Source organism: Dreissena polymorpha, chromosome 8, assembly GCF_020536995.1.
Source record: "Dreissena polymorpha isolate Duluth1 chromosome 8, UMN_Dpol_1.0, whole genome shotgun sequence".
NCBI classification, from domain to species: domain Eukaryota; kingdom Metazoa; phylum Mollusca; class Bivalvia; order Myida; family Dreissenidae; genus Dreissena; species Dreissena polymorpha.
In genome coordinates this window covers 82466901-82493029 of record NC_068362.1, presented here as the reverse complement: position 1 = coordinate 82493029, position 26129 = coordinate 82466901, and the positions used below count along the sequence as shown (strand labels likewise).

At 36.5% G+C, this 26129-nt stretch overlaps 1 protein-coding gene across 1 annotated transcript; it reads right to left on the bottom strand.

The window, feature by feature from the left end:
* Positions 1 to 1503: 1503 nt before the first annotated feature.
* On the bottom strand, positions 1504 to 26074 carry LOC127842325 (short/branched chain specific acyl-CoA dehydrogenase, mitochondrial-like). Its single transcript, XM_052371765.1, has 10 exons — positions 25995 to 26074; positions 15669 to 15840; positions 12739 to 12839; positions 11882 to 12088; positions 10521 to 10691; positions 8298 to 8516; positions 7737 to 7826; positions 4846 to 4983; positions 3936 to 4035; positions 1504 to 2575 (listed from the first exon to the last, which is right to left on the bottom strand). The coding sequence occupies exons 1-10, from the start codon at positions 26013 to 26015 to the stop codon at positions 2496 to 2498; spliced, it is 1299 nt and encodes a 432-aa protein (XP_052227725.1). The 5' UTR covers positions 26016 to 26074; the 3' UTR covers positions 1504 to 2495.
* Between the last annotated feature and the right edge of the window lie 55 nt (positions 26075 to 26129).

The following is a 26129-nucleotide window of genomic DNA, read 5'->3' as shown; positions in this document are numbered from 1 at the left end:
TCATCTAGCTCAGTTGTGCTTGACTACAAATTCAATAGTGTCTTATTCTGTGAAAGCTGGTCATAATGCATGTGCGTAAAGTGTCGTCCCAGTCCCCACAGGCTAATCAGGGACGACACTTTCCGCCTAAACTTGATTTTCGGTAAGGAGGGACTTCCTTGAAACTAAAAATACCATTAAAGCGGAAAGTGTCGTCCCTGATTAGCCAGTGTGGACTGCACAGGCTAATCTGGGACGACACTTTAAGCACATGAATTAAGCCTAGTTTTCTCAGAACAAGACACAATTAAAGTTGGTTTGATTCAAGGCTTTACGACTCAACTTGTTTGTTGGTAACGTAATTATTCCAATTGCTATTCTTCCATAACCTCTAATTCAAAGGGCACATGTAGGTTACCGCCATAAGTATATGCACTTAGTACTGGTAAACCTGTTTTCCCAGGAAAAGTTGGACAAGTTAACTGACCTTTGTGATACAATTTGAAAACTGTTAAAATGAGCAAATTAAATTTTCCATTTCAGAACAAACGTGTGATGGGACTAGGCACGGCAGTGTTTCTGTTTGCTTGCGGTTACATTGTGTACTCAAGAATGACGGATGAATATCGGGACGTACCAACTTACACAACCATCAACGATGATGGATCATTGACCAGGAGGGTGAAAACATCGAAGTGGGATTGAATCAATCTCTGATAGCGTTTTGTTAAACAACGTTTGAAGGTCATTTCATTTGTGTTCATTTTCATGTCAGCATTTTCACTGATTGTTGATGGTTAAAGGCAAATACCGGTAGAAATAATATTTTGTTACATTTATCAGAGAGCTGTGATACATTAGTTGGAATACATTAGTATATTAACTAATTTGTGTCAAGGAAATGTTCAATTGTTGTGCTAGTTGCAAACTGTGCCACATTTACTGCCAACCCTGGTTTTAATTTGTAAACAAATTAGTTATTAATTGAAATTACTTATTATCCTATACTAAATTGTTGGATTGTAATATGTTTACAATATGTCGCCCCATTCGTGCAAAATGGTACCATGTGCCTTCTAATTTCCATGTCACATGGTACCTTTTTGCACTAATGGGACGATGTTTGCATATGCATGAATAAACATAAAATACACATAAAACATGTGTTTTATTACAATTTTATTGTTCAATAAAATTAATCTCAGTAACTCTTTTAAATTACTGTATAATTCACTTCAAAACATTACAGAAACATATATAGCAATATGACGTAACCCCGTATTGTACATTACATGCTACAATATTAGTAACAATACAATTAAAAACATGATAACTAAGGTCAGATCCTCATTTAACTACATCTATGTAAATGTTTAATGAGACAAAACATACCTTCTGAAAAACTAACAGAGACCTGGGGTCACATTATTCATTGTAATAACACTTTTAAGGTATTACCGGTATACAGTAAGCAGTTCAATTTCTTGACACTTGAATACAAAATTAACAAAAAAAAAGCAAAACTGACAAACATGCAAGTTTAATAACAGCGTAAAAAATATATGTTACAGTTTAAGTAAGCACAATTCAACAACAAAGAAGGTTACAAATGCTGAAACTTCAACATCCATCTTGTGCTATGACCTTTATACCTGTATGAAAGCAAATACAGTAGTCGCGTTCTGGGAAAACCCGCCTTGTACGTAAAGTTTCTTACCATACTTGGCTCTGCAGTCTGCATAGACTTATCTGGAATGACACTTACCAATAAGACTAAATTTTCGTTTTGAAGAGAATTGCTTTTAACAAAATTTTATAAAAGCGGAAAGTATCATCCCTGATTGGCCTCTGCAAACTGCACAGGCTAATCTGGAATGATGCTTTACCAACATGTATTAAGTCACATTTTCCTACACACCAACTCAATTTTGTCATTATACAATAAGTGTCATTATTTGTACAGCACCCTCCATAACTGTGTGGACATTCAGGCACAGTGGCTCTTATTTTTTACAGCTGACCCTATTTCTGTGAAAATTTGTAAGTCTTTCATGTTCTTCAATTATAAACCAAATAGGACTCAGTGCTCAAATTTAACATGCATTCTCAATAGTCAAGTGTTTTTATTTACATGAATCACTGTCCTGGATGGACATTAAAACAAGCATGAATCTGAGGGTTAAATGCATTATTTTGTCCACAAAAGTTTACGCAAACCTTATATTTCTATACATGTATAAACAGTACTTAGGCAAATTTAAAATATTATGAGTAATTCTCGATGTACAATGCCGATTTGCATGGCTATATCATAAATCATATATATATTTGTTATTTCTTGACTTACCAAATTGTACCTATTATGTTCTAATTTATATATCTATCCATAACATAAAAAGGTCAATCACTTTAAGCAAGACAAGGTCTAAGACAGAGCTTTTTATAGTCATGGGACAAAATCAAAAAAGTGTAAAATGATTTAAAATCCTAAACGTTGTTGTTTTTGACTTCAATTTTCATGAATGCTGTGCCTCATGTTCCAGGCATTTGAAGATGGTGTTCAGCTGTATATTGGAAGTGCCCTCATAAATGGCCCCTGAAAAATACACACAATGCTTGTATATGAGCCTTGCTCTGGGAAAACAGGGCTTAATGCATGAGCATAAAGTGTGTCCCCAGATTAGCCCCTGCAGTCCACACAGGCTTATCAGGTGCAATGCATTCAACAGTATCCATTTACATGGAGAATAATCATGCACTGACACAATTTTCTGAAACTTCATTGACAGAAAAGATATACAGTATTTACAAAAAGACAATACAAGCCTCATCATGGGAAAATGGGTCTTTCGCCATATGTACACTCTGGTCAGGTGCCTCTCTGTCTGCTAAAGAGACTACGAAATCTTGGCTGATATGTAACAGTAGATAAGTTAGCTTCTGACCAGACTGTGTTGATGTGCAAGCTTGTATGGATTTTTGCCACCCATATATGGTATAAGACCCATTTTCGCATGAAATGGCTCAGTATTCAAATTTAAGGGATACAATCAGTTTAAAGTCAAACTATCTGAGAATATTATATGTTCCTTAACTCATTTGTATATTAACTTCAGATGATTGAGAAATGGAAATGGGACTAGTGTTGATATTATTACTAGTGTTGATATTATTATGAGTGCAGACAAGATAAACAATTTATTGCAAGATTACGTGCGGACAATCAGTATCATGCCTAACTGTGTACTTGACCTCCAGTGTTACCTTGACCTTTAGCCTATGGAGACAGGTCATACAAGCGACAGGTCATCTCCAAATGATGAACATTTGCAAAAAAAAATGATTTCAAAGTTGAATGATGAAGTGTATAGAAAAGCCAGTGAAGACTAAGGCATGCATACAAATAAACTCAACAATTTGTACAGATACACAGTGGTTTAGTTGGTATGGTGTTCACCTAGTGACAGGGAAGTCACAGGTTTAATCCACACTGAGGGATTGTTCTTAAGATCTCTCCCAAAGATACCAAGTACAGGTTCTACCCCAGAAACAGACTCCAGAGCGTTTCGATAAGCCTGAGGCAAGCAAGCTTGGCAAACAGTTATGATCTCACAGTTATTGGGTTTCACCTAATTGAGACAGCTATATCAATTGAGACAGCTATATCGAGCCGGACAAAATAAAAGGGCTGGCTCTGTGAAAAGGGGTTAAATGCATGTGCGTAAAGTGTTGTCCCTGATTAGCCTGTGCAGATGACACTTTCCGCTTTTATTATATTTTCTATTTAATGAAAGTCTATTCTTAGCAAAAATCCATTTAAGGCGGAAAGTGTCGTCCCTGATTAGCCTGTGCAGACTACACAGGCTGATCTGGGACAACACTTTACGCACATGTATTAAACCCCCTTTTCACGGAGCACGGCTCAAATATAAGATCATAAGGCAGACAATACCAACCTATCTTGCAATCTCTGTAGAACTTCTCCACTGGATAGTCCTTAGTGAAGCCCACCCCGCCCATCCACTCAATACACTTGGACGTGGTCAGGGCAGCAACCTGTAACCAGGGCAAATGTACGTTTACCCTTTCCCACTCAGAAGCAAATAAAATGACTTTATGCAACAAGCGTAAAACCAGAATAGCCTGCGAGCAACTTGAATTCGGTTCAGGTTTTATTCTGTTTGCTGCAACAAGGTTGGAAATGATGCCTTTAAAACTTGAAACTAGTAAGGTCTTCAATTTAATTTGATTATTAATGAACTGCAAAAAGGTTAAATGAGCGGAAACTTTTAAGATTAACACATGTCCATCTTAAAATCTCTGACTATGCTTCTATAATTTTTTGTTAAGGTTTTGTAAAGATTTGGGTAAATGTTGGTATGCTGTTCAACTGGTATTGCAGCATATATGAGTAACTGAAATATTTCTTCCACTATTACAAATTTGTTACCCAATATTTGATCAATGGGGTTATAACAAAAGTCACTGAAATAAAATACACACTAACCATGAAGAAATCTTTGTTTGATTCAAACAGCAAACGTGATCTTTTAAGAACACCACTATCAATTATTGCTAGCAGTTGCATGGTTATACATTCTGTTGATTTCATTACGATTTGACTTCTTCAACATTTACTGGGAAAATGACCTGAAGTCTACTTTTTTGGTAAAAAACAACAACAATACTTTGCCAATTTTGTGCAACCTATGTGCCTAGCAATGATGAAGTAAGGATTTATACAAATAAAATCTAATTTTTGGAAACTATTATTCAGTTAAAGTTCTCCATACCCTCTTTAAGTATAGTCAGTATTCAAACTTGTGAAATTTAAAAATCTGCAATGAAAATTGTGAAAAATGTCACCTCAGAAGCGTATAATTTTGCCATGGATCCTTCCTTGATAACTGAGAGCCCTGCCTCCCTCCTGCGAGCGGCGTTGTACACAAGCAGCCTCGCAGCCTCAATCTGGGTAGCAACGTGCGCTATCTGATGCTGCATCCCCTGTAAAACAAGGGCTGTTTGTAAAACATGCATGCCCGTATTTGGGCTGTCAGTTGTAGTGGCAGCCATCGTGTGAATACGTTTTTTGTCACTGTGAACTTGACCTTTGACCTAGTGACTTGAAAATCAATAGGGGTCATCTGCCAATCATGATCAATGTGAAGTTTCATGATCATAGGCCTCAGTATTCTTGCGTTATCATCAGGAAACCATTTTACTGTTTTGAGTCACTGTGACCTTGACCTAGTGACCTGAAAATCAATAGGGGTCATCTGCGAGTCATGATCAATGTACCTATGAAGTTTCATGATCCTAGACGTAAGCGTTCTTGAGTTATCATCCAAAAACTATTTTTCTGTTTCGAGTCACTGTGACCTTGACCTTTATCCTAGTGACCTGAACATGAATAAGGGTCATTTGCCAGTCATGATCAATGTACCTATGAAGTTTCATGATCCTAGGCGTAAGCGTTCTTGAGTTATCATCGGGAAACCTTTTTTCTGTTTCGAGTCACTTTGACCTAGTGACCTGAAAATCAATAGGGGTCATCTGCGAGTCATGATCAATGTACCTATGAAGTTTCATGATCCTAGGCGTAAGCATTCTTGAGTTATCATCCGAAAACTATTTTTCTGTTTCGAGTCACTGTGACCTTTGACCTAGTGACTGAAAATCAATAGGGGTCATCTGCAAGTCATGATCAATGTACCTATGAAGTTTCATGATCCTAGGCGTAAGCATTTTTTAGTTATCATCCGAAAACCATTTTTCTGTTTCGAATCACTGTGACCTTGACCTTTGACTTAGTGACCTGAAAATCAATAGGGGTCATCTGCGAGTCATGATCAATGCACCTATGAAGTTTCATGATCCTAGGCGTAAGCGTTCTTGAGTTATCCTCCGGAAACTGTTTTACTATTTCGAGTCACTGTGACTTTGACCTAGTGACCTCAAAATCAATAGGGGTCATCTGCCATTAATGAGCAAACTACCTATGAAGTTTCATGGTCCTAGGCCTAAGCGTTCTTGAGTTATCATCTGGAAACCATGTGGTGGACGGACCAACCGACCTACCGACATGTGCAAAACAATATACCCCCTCTTCTTCAAAGGGGGGCATAATAAGCAGTAAACACTTTCCCGCTCATAGGCAAAGTCATAATGGCCATGTGCAACCAGCATAAAACCAGAACGGCCTGCAAGTAACTAACAGTCTGTTCAGGTTTTATGCTGTTTGCTGCTCATCAGTATCTTAAGACTGGAATGAAGCCTTTGAAACTTCATTCTATTAAAGGGGCCTTTTCAAGTTTGGATAATTTGACAAAATTGAAAAAAGTAGTTTCAGATTCGCAAATTTTTGTTTTAGTTCTGATATTTCTGAGGAAACAGTAATACTGAACATTTACCATGCTCCAAAATAGCCATTATATGCATCTTTTGACTATTTAAAAACCTGAAAATTATAAAGCGTTGCAACGCGAAACGAATTAATAATTTGGAAAGTTCTGTTGTTGTCGTTATATTTTGTTTATATAGTATAAAATACATCAGGCATTGTATACGGAAGGATGGCCGTTTAATACTGAACATTTACCATGCTCCAAAATAGCCATTATATGCATCTTTTGACTTTTTAAAAACCTGAAAATTATAAAGCGTTGCAACGCGAAACGAATTTAATAATTTGGAAAGTTCTGTTGTTGTCGTTATATTTTGTGCTTATATAAAGTATAAAATACATCAGGCATTGTATACGGAAGGATAGCCGTGTGGTCTAAGTGGTAGACTTTGTACTCAAGGGGTCAGTGGTTCGAGCCCTGCTGAGGGTTACCTTTGTTTTTCTTTTTTTAATTTTATTCTTTATTTTTTACTGAAGCACTTTATATCCAATGTTTGCATTTATCAATATAAAGCAATTAATGACAAACTTCAATACATGCCAAAATCTGTGAAAAGGCCCCTTTAAGAAAAGAATATAATTTAAATTGATTTTTAAGATACTAAAACAGGTCAAATGTATATCTAATTGGTAAAGGGTTAAGATAGCATACTTAAACCAGTTCAGGAGTCTCTAGTCGCCCAATTGAGAAACAAACTCCAGATACAAGTATAAAGAATAAAATAAAAGTAACTGGAATATACAAGAACTGTCTTTTTTGATAGGCAGTTGAGGTAATCAACGTAATTTGTTGTTATGTTTGCCAGAAGGATTTTTTACTTTTTCTGCTTGAAAAACTTAGCACAAACTTGTATATCCCTTTTCCCCACAAAAAGCAAAGTGAAAATGGCTATGTGCAAACAGCGTAAAACCAGAACAGGTTGTATGTTGTTTGTTGTTTGCTGCTCATCAGTATCTAAGGTTTGGCAATAAAGCCTTTAAAACTTGAATACAGTAAGAAAGGTCTTAAATTAAATATAACTTTCTAAGAGACTACAAATGCTTGAAAATCCATATCTAAGTGGTAAAGGTTTACATACGTATCTAATTGGTAAAGAGTTAAATATGTATCTAAGTGGTAAAGAGTTAAATATGTATCTAAGTGGTAAAGGGTTAAATACGTATCTAATTGGTAAAGGTTCATGAAAGTGTCTTTCCAGCAAAATACCACTTATCACAATCTATTTTTATTTATGCATAAAGCTGTTAAATAAAACATTGGTATGGCAGTTTCTGACATATGGTAACTATGCACATTAGAAGCAATTCCATTTTAGACTATATTTAAGCATCAAAAGAAAGTACAATGAAATACCTGAAAATCACAGATTCGCTTTCCAAATTGCTTCCTTTCTCTTGTGTAAGGTACAGTGGCATTGAAACAGCCTTCAGCCAAGCCCAGCATCTGCAAAAAGTTTCTGAAGTCAAAGCTACAGTGTTTATTTGAAGCCATCAAAATGTTTGGTGCATTTCTGATTTGTATTGCAAAGATAGTAACAAGAAGCCATTTACATTACTTTTTGTTGCTTATAATGCAAATAAAGCACTGATCTCATTATTTCTCAAATATTAGAAACAACGATTTTTTTGGTTTTCTGAGAAAACCCGAGTCATTGTCATATCCAGCTCGTCTGCGTCATGCTAAAACCTTAACATTGGCTCTAAAATCAAAGTGCCTCCAACTACAACTTTGAAACTTCATATGTAGCTGCACCTTGATGAGCATAAAATACACAAAATGCAGAGTTAAAAATATCCCTAAATTGATTTGAACCCCACTTTAATGGACATGATGCCTGAACATTAACATATGACATACATGTACCAGTTCTAAAGACCCCTAAGATTAACCATTGCAGTAAGAATCACTACCCACCTGAGCCCCAATTCCAATACGGCCCTCATTCAGCACCTCAATGCAATACTTGTACCCAAGACCGAACTTTCCAAGGATGTTGCTCGCGGGGACCATCACGTTGTCAAGGTGAAGTGCGCAGGTGCTTGATGCCCGGATACCCAGCTTGTCTTCCTTCTTGCCTACACTGAGACCTTCTGTGTCTCTATCCACAAGGAAACAGGTGATACCTTTGTAGCCCTGTGAATGTAATTTATTTACAATCTTATATATTTGAAATGTCATTAATGTATAGCCATATGCATGAAAGGTTGGGAATATGCAATACATTCATAAATCCAATGTGAAAAATTTTGATTGTTTTGATGTCATTACATGTGATACCTTTTTAACCCGGAGAATGGGATATAATGTAATAATTTAACAGTCTAACATATTTTAAATGTCGTGCATAGCCCTATGAATGAAATATGTATTGACATGTTCAAAATCCTAAGTAATAAAAATGCAATAGCTTTGATGGCATAACATGTGATACCTTTGTAGCCCTGATAATGGGAAACATAGACAATTGGTGATACCTTTGTAGCCCTGATAATGGGAACCATAGACAATGGGTGATACCTTTGTAGCCCTGATAATGGGAACCATAGAAAATGGGTGATACCTTTGTAGCCCTGATAATGGGAACCATAGACAATGGGTAATACCTTTGTAGCCCTGATAATGGGAACCATAGACAATGGGTGATACCTTTGTAGCTCTGATATGGGAACCATAGGCAATGGGTGATACCTTTGTAGCCCTGATAATGGGAACCATAGACAATTGGTGATACCTTTGTAGCCATGATAATGGGAACCATTGACAATGGGTGATATCTTTGTAGCCCTGATAATGGGAACCATAGACAATTGGTGATACCTTTGTAGCCGTGATAATGGGAACCATAGAAACTGGGTGATACCTTTGTAGCCCTGATAATGAGAACCATAGACAATGCGTCATACCTATGTAGCCCTGATAATGGGAACCATAGACAATGGGTGATACCTTTGTAGCCTTGGTAATGGGAACCACAGAGAATTGGTGATACCTTTGTAACCCTGATAATGGGAACCATAGGCAATGGGTGATATCTTTGTAGCCCTGATATTGGGAACCATAGACAATTGGTGATACCTTTGAAGCCATGATAATGGGAACCATAGACAATGGGTGATACCTTTGTAACCCTGATAATGGGAACCATAGGCAATGGGTGATACCTTTGTAGCCCTGATATTGGGAACCATAGACAATTGGTGATACCTTTGTAGCCATGATAATGGGAACCATTGACAATGGGTGATACTTTTGTAGCCCTGATAATGGGAACCATCGACAATGGGTGATACCTTTGTAACCCTGATAATGGGAACCATAGGCAATGGGTGATACCTTTGTAGCCCTGACATTGGGAACCATAGACAATTGGTGATACCTTTGTAGCCATGATAATGGGAACCATAGAAACTGGGTGATACCTTTGTAGCCCTGATAATGGGAACCATAGACAATGCGCCATACCTATGTAGCCCTGATAATGGGAACCATAGACAATGGGTGATACCTTTGTAGCCTTGGTAATGGGAACCACAGACAATTGGTGATACCTTTGTAGCCCTGATAATGGGAACCATAGACAATGTGTGATACCTTTGTAGCCCTGATAATGGGAACCATAGACAATGTGTGATACCTTTGTAGCTGTGATAATGGGAACCATAGACAATGTGTGATAATTTTGTAGCCCTGATAATGGGAAACCTTGACAATGGGTGATACCTTTGTAGCCCTTTGAATGGGAAATACGTGATACCTGTGTAGCCCTGAGAATGGGAACCATGGAAACAGGCCATGCCTAAGTGGCTCTGAGAATTAGACACATAATTAGTTGTTTCTACCTTTGTAGGCAAAAGATGTGATACCTTTGTAGCCTTTACAATGCTAAAAGATAATATATTTGAAGCATAGTGAATGAAAACAAATGTGATACCTGTGTTGCCCTGATAATGGGAAACATAAGATACCTTTTAGCCCTGTGAAATGAACATACTCATGTGATTCCTTTATAGATCTGTAAATGGAAACATGTGAATCTTAATAGTCCTTAAATTGCGAAACACATAACACTTAACAATCTATGAAAATATGCAGCAGGGATAATGTGACTGCAAGCACTGAAGATAAACAGGTACTCACTGCAGTGGGTTGGGCATTGGCAAACACAAAGAATGCGCCTGCTTGCTCTGCATTAGTGATCCAGAGTTTGGTGCCATTCAGTATGTAGTAGTCTCCCTTCTTCACTGCCGAGGTCTTCATAGCAAAGGCGTCTGTACCTGAGTCTGCTTCAGAGAGACAGAAACTGGTCAGCTGAAATTGAGCGAAATACCATACAAATATTACTGGTCAGCTGCAAACAGGAGAAATATCATCAGAGCTCCAGATAATTTTTTCAGACGAGGGGTATTTCACTCATGAAATTTTTAATTGATGAGTAAAAATCAAAATCCGATAATTTTAAGGAGTATTTATGTTCAAAGGATCAGAGTTAATAATAAAGTGTACATGAAGTGTTAACTGGCTATAACAAGCAGTCTTGTACACAATAAAGCAATCCATTTTGTTTAATTTAACAGTTTTTCTGTTTCATTTGCCCTTGACTTATAAGCAGCCATTAATCTCTTTTTCCGATTTGATTTGGCAAGCCACTGTTTAGCACACACTGTACAGCCACGATCAAAATCTTCTAAGCTTGGACCACAAAATTTGTTCATTATATGTGTATTTTGGCTGCCATTTATAAAGAGCCTCAATGAAAAAGGTTTTTCCATAGTGCCACACAAGAGATGAACTGATAGCAAAAATTATATGCTTGAAGTTGGGCGATTCGGGTTTTATCGAATATGATGTCAAATGTTTTCACCATAAGCGTATATCGATTCTCAACAATGCAGCAGGGAGTCCGTTGTGTCAACATCGGCCTTTATCGTGGGCCAAAATGAAATGACACCGTTCTGACTGAGGAGTAAATTAGGTCGGCAACCACATTCTATACATAGATGGTGATGTCACTATGTTTTTACCGGAATGGACACAATGACAGAAACCAGTCATGTTTACATGAATTTATATACATAAATAAACAGCTAATACGCATTGACATTGCACACGATGCGTAATCTGAATTTAGCCAGGTGTTTTTTCACTCAACAAAATTTTAAGTCATGCATATTTTCTTTTTTTCATGCGTTTTTTATGCAAATACGCATCTTATCTGGCCCTCTGAATACCATACAGATCTTTCCATAAGCAAATGGTGCCCAGGTGAGTTAACAATTAGAAAGGGGAGCATATTTTCCAAGGTTAACTTGAACATAGGAGAATGATTGATATAAAATTTAAAAGTTGAGGAAAGGAGGCTGTACAAGGCCCATGCTAAAGAAGGACAATTCCCTGTTTACCAGGTTGAAATAATGCATAAAGACATATTTAAAATTGTATAACTTCAGCCATGTTTTTCAAAGGACCAAAACCATTTTCGAATTAATCATATTACACACCATGTCTTTCGCCATTCTCGGCAGGTACTTCTGTTTCTGTTCCGGGGTGCCAAGGCGCCTCATCAACGTGACCAGCAGAGTGTTGTGCACGTCCACCATGACACTCACGGACGGGTCCACCTTAGCCAGCTCCTCTATCACCAGATTGGCGACGAAGAACGAGCTGTTTGTGCCGCCATACTCTGCTTCGATCTCGATTCCCATCAACTATGAGTATGCAATGTAGAACATTTTTGCTATATATTTTATGGTCTTTTGGATTGGAAAAAAAGTGCAACGGAATTACAATAAGAAACTCATTAAACTATTCCTTGAGTTTATTAAAAAAAGTTTGGATTCTTATTGAAAAATGTTGGTGAGATTTTTGGGGAAAAAAGTTACTTTTTGTTGAATCAGAGTGTGACCAGCCCTTGAAAATATTTCCTGACCAATCAACACACATTATATGCGGTTGGGTCGGGGAATAAGCCCCTAAATCAATTTTTTATTTGGTCTAGTAATGCACAAGTAGCCTTCAAGTAGCCAGTGACACAATGTCAACAAATAAGCCATGCTCTGGGAAAATTGAGCTTAATGCAAGCGCAAACATAGTCCTCCCTGATTTGCCTGTGGAGTCTACACAGCTACTCTGGAGCACATTTTCAGCCTAGACTGAGTGCACTGTACAGGCTCATCTGGAACACATTGTTTTACAAAGACTGGATTTTTGTTCAGAAGAGACTTTCTTTAAACAAAAAAAATCCATAAAAGCGTAGTGTTGTCCGCACAAGCTAATCTTAGACAAAACATGTAGTTTTCACAGAAGCATTTAGCCAGGTTTTCCTAGAGACTGGCTCATAATTAAACTTTATATTTACCCCATTTTCAAAAAGAGCATCAATGACAGACTGGTCCATCTGACTCTCAGCATCCATCTTGCGAACCAAGGGTTGTATCTTTTCCAACGAAAGACGTGCCACTGTTGTATTAGCATAAACATTAACATTTTTCACAGTCTACATACACCTACAGCATGTACAAATCCCGAGAAATAAATACTATTTCAAGCAGTACAGACCCCTTTTCAATTGAAAAGAGCTATTTATTTAATTCTTAGATACCACTTAGATACGTATTTTGACGCATTTGTAGTCACTCAGTAAGTTAAATTTAATGAAAGACTATTCTTACTAGATTATAAATTTTAAAGGCATTATTTCCAAAAATAAGATAATGATAAGCAGCGAACAGCATAAAAACTGGCAAACAGCATAAAAACTGAACAGAATGCCAGTGACTCGCATGCTGTTCTGGTTTAATGATGTTTTCAAAAGCCATTCTCACTTTGCTTCTTATAAGGAAAAGGTTAATAATGTGTCCTATCTTCATATTGCCAATTATCTGTAAATTAGCGATGTCTCATAAAGAAATAAAAGTTCCATATAGCACAGCAATATTTTTGTATTTAATTTTTAACATTTACTAGACAATCGACCTCTGGTAAAAAAGGTTATACAGTATACCATCATATTGCTATTAACATTACAACTTTCATGATTTTACAACTTTCATGATTTTAAAAGGCGAATTCAGCCAAATGTGTGACCAAGTTGCATGATCATATCGAATGTGTAGTTAATTAGTACTGAAAATATTGTGTTATATTTTTAGTAACAGAGAATGTTCGCAGTCAAAATTCATAATTCTATCCAAACTTTTTGCAGCCTTTCCTTTCTTTACAATCATTTATTCATTACGATTATTCAGCTGTGAACGTTTGAGCAAGATTCACACAGTAGATCAAGAGGACTGAAAAGCACAAACTTTACAGCATGTTAAACAGTCAAAGGTCCATAATTCTGTCAAACCTTGTGGAAGCCTGAATTCCTTCCTTCACGATCGTCAACACATTAAACTTATTTGACTGTTAAAGTTTGTGTGTGGTCCAACCAGTAGAAAAAGAAGAGTTTACAACACAGAAGTTTCAGGACATAAGGAGGTCTGAATGGACAGACGGCAGTGTTTGTTTTCGTTCAAATTCCCAATGGAACAATAGTTATATAAAATGGGTCCTAAAAAATACAAAATTTAAGGTTTCGAAAAAAAAAAATAGATTTCAACATTCAGTTTATCTCCCATTCAGCTCTGTAAAATGTACCTCAGTAAATATATTATTAAAAACTTTTACTCTCAATTTTGAAGCATTTGTTAGCAAAACAATAACAACACTAATTTCAAATTTAGGTCAAAACGCTGTGATTTCTCCCAATCTAAAGGGACCCAGCCCCATTCTCAAAATATTGAAGAAACACAAACAATAATTGATAAAAGGACAAATGCAATTCTTAATTTTTTTTATTTTTTTTTATTAATTTTCAACAAACATCTCTATTACAACATGAATACACATATGAAGCAACACAACATTTTGGTCTCTTACATATACTAAAGTATCATATGCATTGACTATGTCTGCACTTATACGTGTTATATGTATATACTAAGAGAAAAAAACACACACTTTATTTGTTTAGGTATGAACATGGTATTGCTTAACATTGTTACCAGAAAAATATTGTTGAGACGATGCTATGTTATTTTCTAAAGAGTGAAAAGGAGAGGGGAAAAGCTAGATTTGATAATAAGAGAGTTTTAACATTGATTAATAATTTTAATATAAAAAAAAATAATAAAGTGAAAAATAATTAAATATATATCAAACAAGAATCAAAAGGCCCGCAATATTTGACATATTTCACAAAATTTGACACAAATAAAGAGACATTTAGCGGTTTAAAAAGAAAGATTAAACAGAAAAATCCTAAAGTGTCGGGGACGTAGGCAAGATTCTTAATGAGTAATTTCAAAGTTGTGCCATTTTTTATTATGTTGATCAATTTTGCCTTTTTCGAAGGCAATTTGCTTTTCTAATATAATTTTCATTCTTAGAGCATTGTTGAAGGTCTCAATATTTGGCTTTTCGGCTTTTGATTTGGTATTGAATATGTAAGATTTCATAAGGATAATTATTAATGCAATTCTTAATGCCTACTACTCTGTAGGGGCATACACATATCAAATAATGCTATCCATATTTTTAAGACTTAAACCTTTCTTGCTCAGAAGCACAGTGCAACCAGCATGCAACTCGCAGTCTGTTAAAGTTTCGTGCTGTTCACACCTCATCAGAATCTTAGAGTTGCAAATAAAAGGGGCATGTTCACGTTTTGGTAAATTGACAAAATAAAAAAAAATTGTTTCAGATTGGCAAATTTTCGTTGCAGTTATGTTATTTGTGAGGACACAGTAATACTGCACATTTACCATGCTCTTAAATATCTTTTATATGCATTTTTTGACAATTTGAAAACCTGAAAATTACAAAGCCTTGCAACAGAAAACAAAAGAATAATTTGGAGAGTTCTGTTGTTGTTATTATATTTTGTGACACAAAGGGGATTGGTTATATAAAGTATAAAATTCATCACTAATTGTATGAGCACGGATGTGCGAGTGGTGTAAGTGATATACTTTTACTCCAGGGGTCATTGGTTCGAGCCCAGTTGAGGGTTTCTTTTTTTTTTCTTTCTTTAACTTCTAGTTTTTTACTGGAGCTGTTTAGATCCTTTCTTTGCATTTATCAAAATAAAGCCATTAAATGACAAACTTCAATATCTGCCAAAATCTGTGAAAAGGACCCTTTAAGGGCCATAAAACTTGAACGAAGTAAGAAATGTCTTAATTAATATTCTAAGAGACGGCAAACACCTCAAATTGAGTATCTATGTGGTAAAGGTTTAATACATACCAACATCTTTCATCATCTGCTCGTCCTCTGATAGCAGGTCACACGGCGGTGACACCAGTGAGGGGTGACCCACATGTAGCTGTGTAGCAGGGTTGGACAGCTGGCGACCGGCCACATGACATCTCCACTGTCTGACTGACTGCTGTAACAACCCTCTCTGGTGCCACAGAGACTGAAGGAAGATAAATAAATAAGTAAAATACATTTTTTATTGGGAGTTTATGCTTTTTGAACAATATTTCAATCATATCATGATTGTTAGTGAACCTTTTCACACATATCTTGGGTTTGATGGTCAACCAATACTAAGTGCACATTCTTATGCCAGTAGCTGCCCTTCTGAAATCTGAGGTAGGGAAATGACAGCCTAAGAAATGATTTCACTATCAATCCCCATGCAAGTTATGTTGCCAGGCCAGGAAATGCACCTGCAATCATCAGATTTGTATTCCTGCACCCTGCCAATTGAGATACCTGGCTGGCTGGCCTGACTGAAGGTTGTAATCAGCAAAAAAACACTATTTGTTTTTTTTTGACATTACAATGCCCGTATTTGTCAGACTCAATTTTTTCTGCCCACGTCATATATTTTGACAATGCAAATGATGGGCCACTAAGCTACATAGACACTCCCGATAAGTGCTCTATCACCCGTATATGCATACATCAAAATACGCCAGGAAAGTCATTGTTTTGAAGCGCATTGTTCTCTATCTTCTTGCATTATAGGTTTTTCACCGCCAAAATACGACTTTTTGCTCTCATTTGATTTGCTTCCTGTTTTCTGTTTACTTGCCTTAAGGGAATAAGCCATAGTCAAATTTAGTCCCAGACTGGTTTACAACAAATCATGATAACTTTTTCCAAACACAATTTTGGTAAATATAACCCTCTTAAATGTATAGCATGAATACAGATTTATACTGAATTTATTTGCTTCAATATATTCGAGATCTTATTTTTATTATTATCCTCATATTTCATTCAAATATAGGTCCGACAGAAGGACCCATTCCCAATGGAAAACAGTATATATTTTTTCGCAAATGGGACCATACAATTCCCAATTGAAGGTTTGCAATATGAAAATATATATGTATGTATTTTTAAAATACTAGCAGGGAGCACAAATTCCACTCATCTGCTCCTATTGGCAGGTAAAATCTTAAAAGAAAGAGTGGATTCCAAAATGCTGTCGTCCCACAGGGCAAGTGAAAAACACCTTATGTTAAAGCAAGAATTTTCTGACCAGTCTTTTGTTAAATTTAATTCTCTTCTTAAATAATATCTATTCAGAAATAGAACTTAAATTATTTGTATAATCCAAAATGCATAAATAAATCAAGTTAAGTCCAGATGTTTTTGCAGTCATGGCACATTTCATTCATGCTTGTGTAGTGCGACAAACAAACAACAAGAGCACCGCATAACGGGTGCCAACAGCTGCGGGTGCATTTTTTAATAAATGAAAGCTTGTCATAATTTTTTTTTTCTAGAGGTCACAGTGACCTTGACCTTTGACCTAGTGACCCAAATATGGGTGTGGCGTATAGAACTCATCAAGTTGCAGCTACATATGAAGTTTCAAAGTAGTAGGAGGAAGCACTTTGATTTTATAGCCAATGTTCAAAACCTTGACAAAATGTTAAGGTTCAAGCACACACACAAAAACGCGGACGACACAACACGACGAGCTGGCTATGACAATACCTCGGGTTTTCTCCGAAAACAGCCAAGCTAAAAACCAATAGCCCAACATCAAAGACATTATGCCAGCTGACTATCACTTTTTCTTGGTAATCATAATCAGCCAATCAGTGCTCAGGCTGCCAAATACATGCCGTCCCCAAATGAAGGTGTATACAAAAACGGTACATGTCACAAATCAATACTGACATATCAGCCCCTTGCAATCTTTATTTCACAAATATTTTAAAGATGGGCAGTGTGTAATTTTGAATTTTTTTAGATCCCTGACAACAAAAAAACTAATTACCCAATTGTAATCAGAATGTGGAGATTTTTCCAAATCCATTCCCAAAATGGTTATAAAAAAACAGAGATCAGGGTGTGGGATATTAATTACTGGAAAGTCATGAGCCCTGACTCATAGGATTTTGTGCTATGAATCTAGATACACATGTATTTGAAATTCTTATTCACTCTACACGAAGTATGGAATAAACATGTGTAAGCAACAGTGAGGAAAATGTTTGTTTATAACCCTGACACTTGTATGATTTGATTGTTGTAAGACGAATGATTTAGAACAAGGGCTGTTTGTAAAACATGCATGCCCCCCATATGGGCTCTCCGTTGTAGTGAGAGCCATTGTGTGAATATGTTTTTTGTCACTGTGACCTTGACCTTTGACCTAGTGACCTGAAAATCAATAGGGGTCATCTGCCAGTCATGATCAATTTACCTATGAAGTTTCATGATCCTAGCCATAAGCGTTCTTGAGTTATCATCCGGACACCATTTTACTATTTCGGGTCACCGTGACCTTGACCTTTGACCTAGTGACCTGAAAATCAATAGGGGTCATCTGCGAGTCATGATCAATCTACCTATCAAGTTTCATGATCCTAGGAATAAGCGTTCTTCAGTTATCATCCGGAAACCATTTTACAATTTCGGGTCATTATGACCTTGACCTTTGACCTACACATGTAGTGACCTGAAAATCAATAGGGGTCATCTGCGAGTCATGATCAATCTACCTATCAAGTTTCATGATCCTAGGCCTAAGCGTTCTTGAGTTATCATCCGGAAACCATTTTACTATTTTGGTCACTGTGACCTTGACCTTTGACCTAGTGATCTGAAAATCAATAGGGGTCATCTGCGAGTCATGATCAATCTACCTATCAAGTTTCATGATCCTAGGAATAAGCGTTCTTCAGTTATCATCCGGAAACCATTTTACAATTTCGGGTCATCATGACCTTGACCTTTGACCTAGTGACCTGAAAATCAATAGGGGTCATCTGCGAGTCATGATCAATCTACCTATGAAGTTTCATGATCCCAGGCATAAGCGTTCTTGAACTATCATCCGAAACCATTTTACTATTTTGGTCACTGTGACCTTGACCTTTGACCTAGTGATCTGAAAATCAATAGGGGTCATCTGCGAGTCATGATCAATCTACCTATCAAGTTTCATGATCCTAGGAATAAGCGTTCTTCAGTTATCATCCGGAAACCATTTTACAATTTCGGGTCATCATGACCTTGACCTTTGACCTAGTGACCTGAAAATCAATAGGGGTCATCTGCGAGTCATGATCAATCTACCTATGAAGTTTCATGATCCTAGGCATAAGCATTCTTGAGTTATCATCCGGAAATCATTTTACTATTTTGGTCACTGTGACCTTGACCTTTGACCTAGTGACCTGAAAATTAATAGGGGTCATCTGCGAGTCATGATCAATCTACCTATTAAGTTTCATGATCCTAGGCCTAAGCGTTCTTGAGTTTTCATCCGGAAACCATTTTACTATTTCGGGTCACTGTGACCTTGACCTTTGACCTAGTGACCTGAAAATCAATAGGGGTCATCTGCGAGTTATGATCAATCTACCTATCAAGTTTCATGATCCTAGGCCTTAGCGTGCTTGAGTTATCATCCGGAAACCATTTTACTATTTCGGGTCACCGTGACCTTGACCTTTGACCTAGTGACCTCAAAATCAATAGGGGTCATCTGCGAGTCATGATCAATGTACCTTTGAAGTTTCATGATCCTAGGCCAAAGCGTTCTTGAGTTATCGTCTGACAACCACCTGGTGGACGGACCGACATGAGCAAAGCAATATACCCCCTCTTCTTCGAGGGGGGGCATAAAAATGTAACAGTTAGAGGATGTATACCCGTAAATATTATTGATGCTCACAAACATACAAACATATCACAGGGTGTCAATTGTCAGAAATTTATAATCCAGAAAATAAGGCAGGGGATCAGGGGAAGCTGGTCCCCGAGGGAGATAAAGGGCGGTGCCCCACCCCCACCCCACTCGAGCCCTCACTAATTTCTAGCTGCAATTTCTGGAAAAAACTATGCGTAATATTATATATCAGACCGTCCGTACCACCACATGTATATTTGTCATTCTATATTTGTTTATTAAGGACTACAAACATATATTTAATTGGTGAAAAATGCAGTATCTGAAATAAAATCAGAAAAAAACATGTATGTGTTTTGCACATGAAATAAAATGTGCATATCGTTTGAATGCACAAAAATGAAAACCATTTACCTAGCAAATAAGTCATCAATATTGAATTTGGTTAACATATTGCTTTACAATACGCTACTGAACTGCTTTACTTTGCTTATCGATCACTTAGAATATTTCATGACGGCAGACATGTGCAACATTTTGTTGACTTGTAAGATTTTCAGAAAGAAGCGACGATAATTCTTCAGTTACGGTACATGTTTGTGCCATTTGCTAGCTAATAAGAAATATAAAAAATAAAAACAATCGAGCTAAATCGGTACTGAGCGCAAATTTTCGGAAAGATAATGTAGCTTTAAAAAATATATTAATTTTGTTCTCAATTAATTGCGCTTTTCAAAAGAATTTCCCCACCCTTCCTCCCTGGCAAAAAATATCGAATAGGATTTACATTGATCTCAATGATTTCTGGGTTAATCCGGATAATTGACACCCCTGCTATCATATTCTGAACTAAACAACTAACAAGGGACAAAATTGTCACAAAACCAGGTTTTCATTGTGAAAAAAAAATCTGATAAAGGGAGAAAACTCAAACTGAACTTTTGAAATGACCAAAAAAAATTAACCCCATTTGTAAGTTTTTTTTTTTTTTAATCTATTTTTAGTCGTGGCGACCTTGACATTGGAGATATTGACGTGATTCTTTCGTGGGACACACCGTCCCATGATGGTGAACAAATGTGCCAAATGATTTTAAAGTCTCACAATGAATGACATAGTTATGGCCAGGACAAGCTCATTTATGGCCATTTTTGACCTTTGAACTCAAAGTGTGACCTTGACCTTGGAGATATCGACGTAATTATTTCGCGCGACACACCGTCCAATGATGGTGAACAAATGTGCCAAATGATTTTAAAATCTGACGATGAACGACATAGTTATGGCTCGGACAAGCTCATTTATGGCCATTTTTGACCTTTGAACTCAAAGTGTGACCTTGACCTTGGAGATATCGACGTAATTATTTCGCGCGACACACTGTCCAATGATGGTGAACAAATGTGCCAAATGATTTTAAAATCTGACAATGAACGACATAGTTATGGCCCGGACAAGCTTATTCCGCCAGCCCGCCAGCCAGCCAGCCCGCCCGCATTCGCCAATCTAATAACCAGTTTTTTCCTTCGGAAAACCTGGTTAAAAAACCTGGTTAAAAACTAGTGACTTGAAAATCAATAGGAGTCATCTGCGAGTCATGATCCATGTACCTATGAAGTTTCATGATCCTAGGCGTAAGCTTTTTTTGAGTTATCATCCGGAAACCATTTTACTGTGTCAAGTCACCATGACCTTGACCTTTGACCTAGTGACCTGAGAGTCAATAGGGGTCATCTGCGAGTCATGATCAATGTACCTATGAAGTTTCATGATCCTAGGCGTAAGCGTTCTTGAGTTATCATCCAGAAACCATTTTTCTAAGTTTAGTCACCGTGACCTTGACCTTTGACCTAGTGACCTGAAAATCAATAGGGGTCATCTGCGAGTCATGATCAATCTATCTATGAAGTTTCATGATCCTAGGCGTAAGTGTTCATGAGTTATCATCCAGAAACCATTTTACTATTTCGAGTCACCGTGACCTTGGCCTTTGACCTAGTGACCTGAAAATCAATAGGGGTCATCTGCGAGTCATGATCAATGTACCTATGAAGTTTCATGATCCTAGGCATAAGCGTTTTTGAGTTATCATTCGGAAACCATTTTACTATTTTGGGTCACCATGACCTTGACCTTTGACCTAGTGACCTGAAAATCAATAGGGGTCATCTGCGAGTCATGATCAATGTACCTATGAAGTTTCACAGTGTCCGACAAATCCATTGCCCGGAGCCCGGGGGCTACCGAAATTTTTCATCGGGCTACTGAAAATTTCCAGCTGACGCCTGCCGGGCTACTGTAAATCTATAAGCGGTAGCCCGGTTAATTGACAGACATACGTAGAATAAACACGCTGACTATGTGTTTGTACACTGTGTATTGCTCATAATCCGATAACAAAGTGCAATCAATTATCTATTCAGTCACCGATCACTTGCAGTAATGTCGTAAACAGTAACAATGTATTATAATCATCCAATCAGAATCAACATTTGTCATCTGCTAATAATATCATGAGAGCCGGTTAGATAGTTGGCGCACATGATGCCACATCATTTCGCAGTTTGGAATTCTTTGTTAACCGCAACAATGAGTAATAGCGACAACATTTTGATGTCGTTAAATATCCAAGGCTGCCAAACATTATTAAAATAAATAAAAACAATAGCAGATTCTTCAAAACTGTACGAAACCGAAAATGAATATTAATAACAACGGTGTGAACGTGGTTAACGCCTGCTTATAAGTTTGCATAGTCAATTAATAATTGGATTAATCGACTGTTAATCATTATTCCCATATATGCCCGATTTATATTTTTTAAACCAAACTATGGGTGGGTAATATAGACGATAAGAGTCATAAACACAAACGTTTGAAATTTTCTAAAGTGTCAAATGAATTTCGGCATATGGTTCTATTTGAAGATATGATGAATTAAGCTCCTAATCAGGACCGTTGTATTGCAACATGCGTAAATAACCTGCCACGGTTTGCACGCGTTGTGTACAGCTTTTTTAGGTTACAAAATTCTACATTTAAGAAATGAATTTCTTTGTCCTGATAAAAAGAGCGAAAATTGGCGTGGGTGTATTTATTTGTAAATAAAAATTTCGTAGCGGGTACAACATTGAGATCATTTAATTTCCATTAAAAGTTTCATTGTGAATTTCAACTAAAGTACCGAGGTATCTCGCAAATTATTTGGCATTGACATTTTCTCTTAATAAAATATCATGTAAACACGCTGTATCGTTACCGTTACGCTGTATCAGTTCCTTCATTATTGAAACAATTATTGTATTGTATACTGACTGCACACAAGTGTCGTAACATACGGATGCAATACGTAAATTCGGACAGTACTTAAAGTCGGACACAAGTAAATAAATGATTTAATACTCTTGATTTCTTGAAACTCGGTATTTGTTGTGAAAAAGGGCAATTGCATTGATTAACACCATACGAGTCAATTGTATTGATCATCTAAACGCTTTATTTACCTTTACGACTTAACTTGCTGTCCGAATTTAAGTACACATACATGTGCACATACATGTAATATCTACATGTAGTATATGATTTTCTTTGGTACATTTACATTTAAGTACACGGTGCCTGTACTGTAACATTAATTTACGATATTGACTGTGTACATCAGACTACTTGCTGTTTTATGTATATGTATGTATACATATTATGTTTATGTAAATGAAGAAATAAAATAAAGATGAAAACCTGCCTCTTATCATTTTGTAGGAAAATTTAATGGGCTACCAAATATTTTTATTGGTAGCCCAGTGGGCTACCTGAAAAATAAGAAATTTGTCGGACACTGACATACCTGTACGCTGAAGCCAACCCCGATCGAAAGTTAACCAGAGTCGTAACATATTTATGTCACGCTATAAATCAAAGAATACTCATTTTCTTGGATACATTTCTACATATATTGGTGAATGAATATAAATTACTGCATCGAGGAATATTTTAAGGTTCAAATGTTTCAAATGCACCTTACAAAAGATGAACATAACTCTCATCAGTCTGAAATTCACAATTTTGACGCCATTGTCGCTTTGTCACGTGACGAGTTTTCATTTGGATGCTTTCGGATCGACGTTGACATTTTTTGCTGAAATTGTACAGGCTTTTTCCGCTCCATTTTGGGGAAAACGCCACACTGGAATTTTGGGAATTTCGCATCGTGAAAACCCCCATTTTGGGAAAAAAATAAATCGCAAAATTTGCTCAATTGGGAAAAATTATCGCATGTAAAAAGTGTTTTTTATATTTCAAAGAAGCCGTTAACTGGTAAATACCAACTATTTTGATAACTTATTATTAAAATTTTACAAAATATTATGAACATGTGTAATAAGTGCAGGTTTTTTAATCTGAATTTTGGAAAAGGGCTGACCTTTTTTGAGGTGAAAAAAATTGTGCAAAGCGCCGGATTTTGAGGAAAATAAGGAAAGTCTTAAAAATAATCATTAACATATTTTACAGTTTTTAAAACAAATTCAAGGCAACAAATAATTTAATTATGCAATACTTTCTATTTTCTACACTGGATCAGGTTAACTCATATATTTAAAGGTTAAAAAAAAAAAAAAAAAAAAAAAATGGGGGGGGGGGGGAATTGGGAATTTTTTTTTCAATTGGAAAAAAAAAAAAACAGATTTGCATTGGGAATGGGGCCGAATTTCGGACCCGTGGCATAGGGCGGAAAAAGCCTGTTGTAAACATTACTTTCGTTTTCTGAAATCTATTATTTGTGATAAACAACAAACGTCTGGTGAATTATAAAACTGATTACAGTGTGCAGGGTTTTTTTTTACTAAGAAAGTGACGCCGATATTCGGCGTCTTCCCCTACCAGAATTTTTCCCCTAAAAATACAATTTTCCCTCCAAAAATACAACTTTTCACCAAAATATAATATTTTACCCTCAAAGAAATGTTTTTTTTTCTTTTGGGAAGTTGACACTTATCCAATTTGTACTATGAACAACGATCTCGCTCTCTCTCTCCCGACGAACACTCAAATCTGGGGATACCAGTGAATCTAAATATAGCTCTTAAATTACGTCATGGAAACCGGGCTACTAATCGTATTAATCATGTGACTATTTTACTGGATTCCGTTCTTGCGAGAGAAGGGTGTTTCGTCTATTAATTACCGGAAACCAGTCGAATTTTCATCCGGGTTATGTGAAAGCCAAGATATAAACGTTATATTAAAAACAGAAAAAAGTCTCACAATTGGCGTTCATACACAAACAAAATAAAACGATCGGACTCGGAAAATATTAATTGCGTTGACGCATTTTTTAAGAATGAATCATCAAAAACCGTTGAAACCCAGCAGGATTCGGAGGTACATGTAATCAACATCGAACATTGTGAAAGTGAAAGTACACAATAGGCAGCTGCCGCACCTTTCCCTTCCAATACTGTAGCAGATCTAAATCATCTACCCATTCATCATGAAATTGAAATCACAATATTGACATCGTCCCCCGGCCCCAGTTGAAAACATTTCCCATTATTAGATCTACCCCTGCAACTTTATTTAGGACTTTGACTTTAATATCATACTTGTTCATGTGTTTAAGAACAAAAAGGTCAGAGACATGCCTCTTTTTCAAAAAAAAAAACCTGAAGTCTGTAGGTGAGTTATAGACATTGAAATGAACAGTTTTTATTTTTTCCCCAAAAATGTCTCTTTCGCGCTCTATTTTCCCCTTTTACCCAGTGTCTTTCCCTTTTTCTAAAAAAAAAACCCTGGTGTGAATCAGGTATAGTTTTAAATAATATTTACTTTGAGTTTGTATTTACACTACAATTTGTTAACAAAACAAGCCAGAATAATCTAAAATACCGGGAAAGGTCATTCTGAATTTGAAGACACTTGAGCACATGGTATGTTACTAAAAATAGAAATAACATCATATGACCGTGAAATCTCGGGAGATTCGCATTTCAAGAAAGTCTGTCACATCGCTGTTTTTCTCGATATGTAAGAGCAGAATAGATCAATTTTAAATGTTTAAGATAGTATTTTATGAAAGAATATATCAGTTAAATATGAAAAATTTCAATCTTTCCGATCAAGTGACTGGCGCGACTGGTTGATTTGGACCAATAACTGCATTTAAAAGCTGTTTAAACAGTTTTGGACCGGTCTTTGATAACTGTCAACTTTTCGGGATTTTCTGGTTGACTTTCCTTATTGGGTTGGTCCATAACTATAAAGTCGCGCCAGTCAAAAATCATTAAAAGCGTCATTTAAAGTTATGGTAGCCAGAACTAGGCAAGAGATAAAAGCATTGTTTATTTAATAACAAATACACTTCTGTAAGTAAGTCTAAAATTAATGAGTTACATATCCTTTTCGAAATTGCAAGAACACTATCGAATGACATGAAAATCCTGGTCTGTTCTTAAATTCGTTATTAAACAGAATACCTTCAAAATTTTGGATGACATTTGTTGTCTGTCAGTGTTATGAAATTGATCATTTACGGTTACGCACAAACATTATCACTCATTTAAACACTCAAAAATTGACTGGTTCCGCGCATAGACAAGTTGACGAGTGAG

What these genes read in the sequence shown, in the direction of transcription:
- LOC127842325 (XM_052371765.1), bottom strand. Translation starts at nt 26,015, where the DNA reads ATGTCATCCAAAATTTTGAAG. An exon ending in TGTCATCCAAAATTTTGAAG is followed by an intron (nt 15,841 to 25,994) that starts GTATTCTGTTTA and finishes ATCTTCCTTCAG; the next exon opens with TCTCTGTGGCACCAGAGAGG. An exon ending in CTACAGAGATTGCAAGATAG is followed by an intron (nt 2,576 to 3,935) that starts GTTGGTATTGTC and finishes TGTATTTTTCAG; the next exon opens with GGGCCATTTATGAGGGCACT.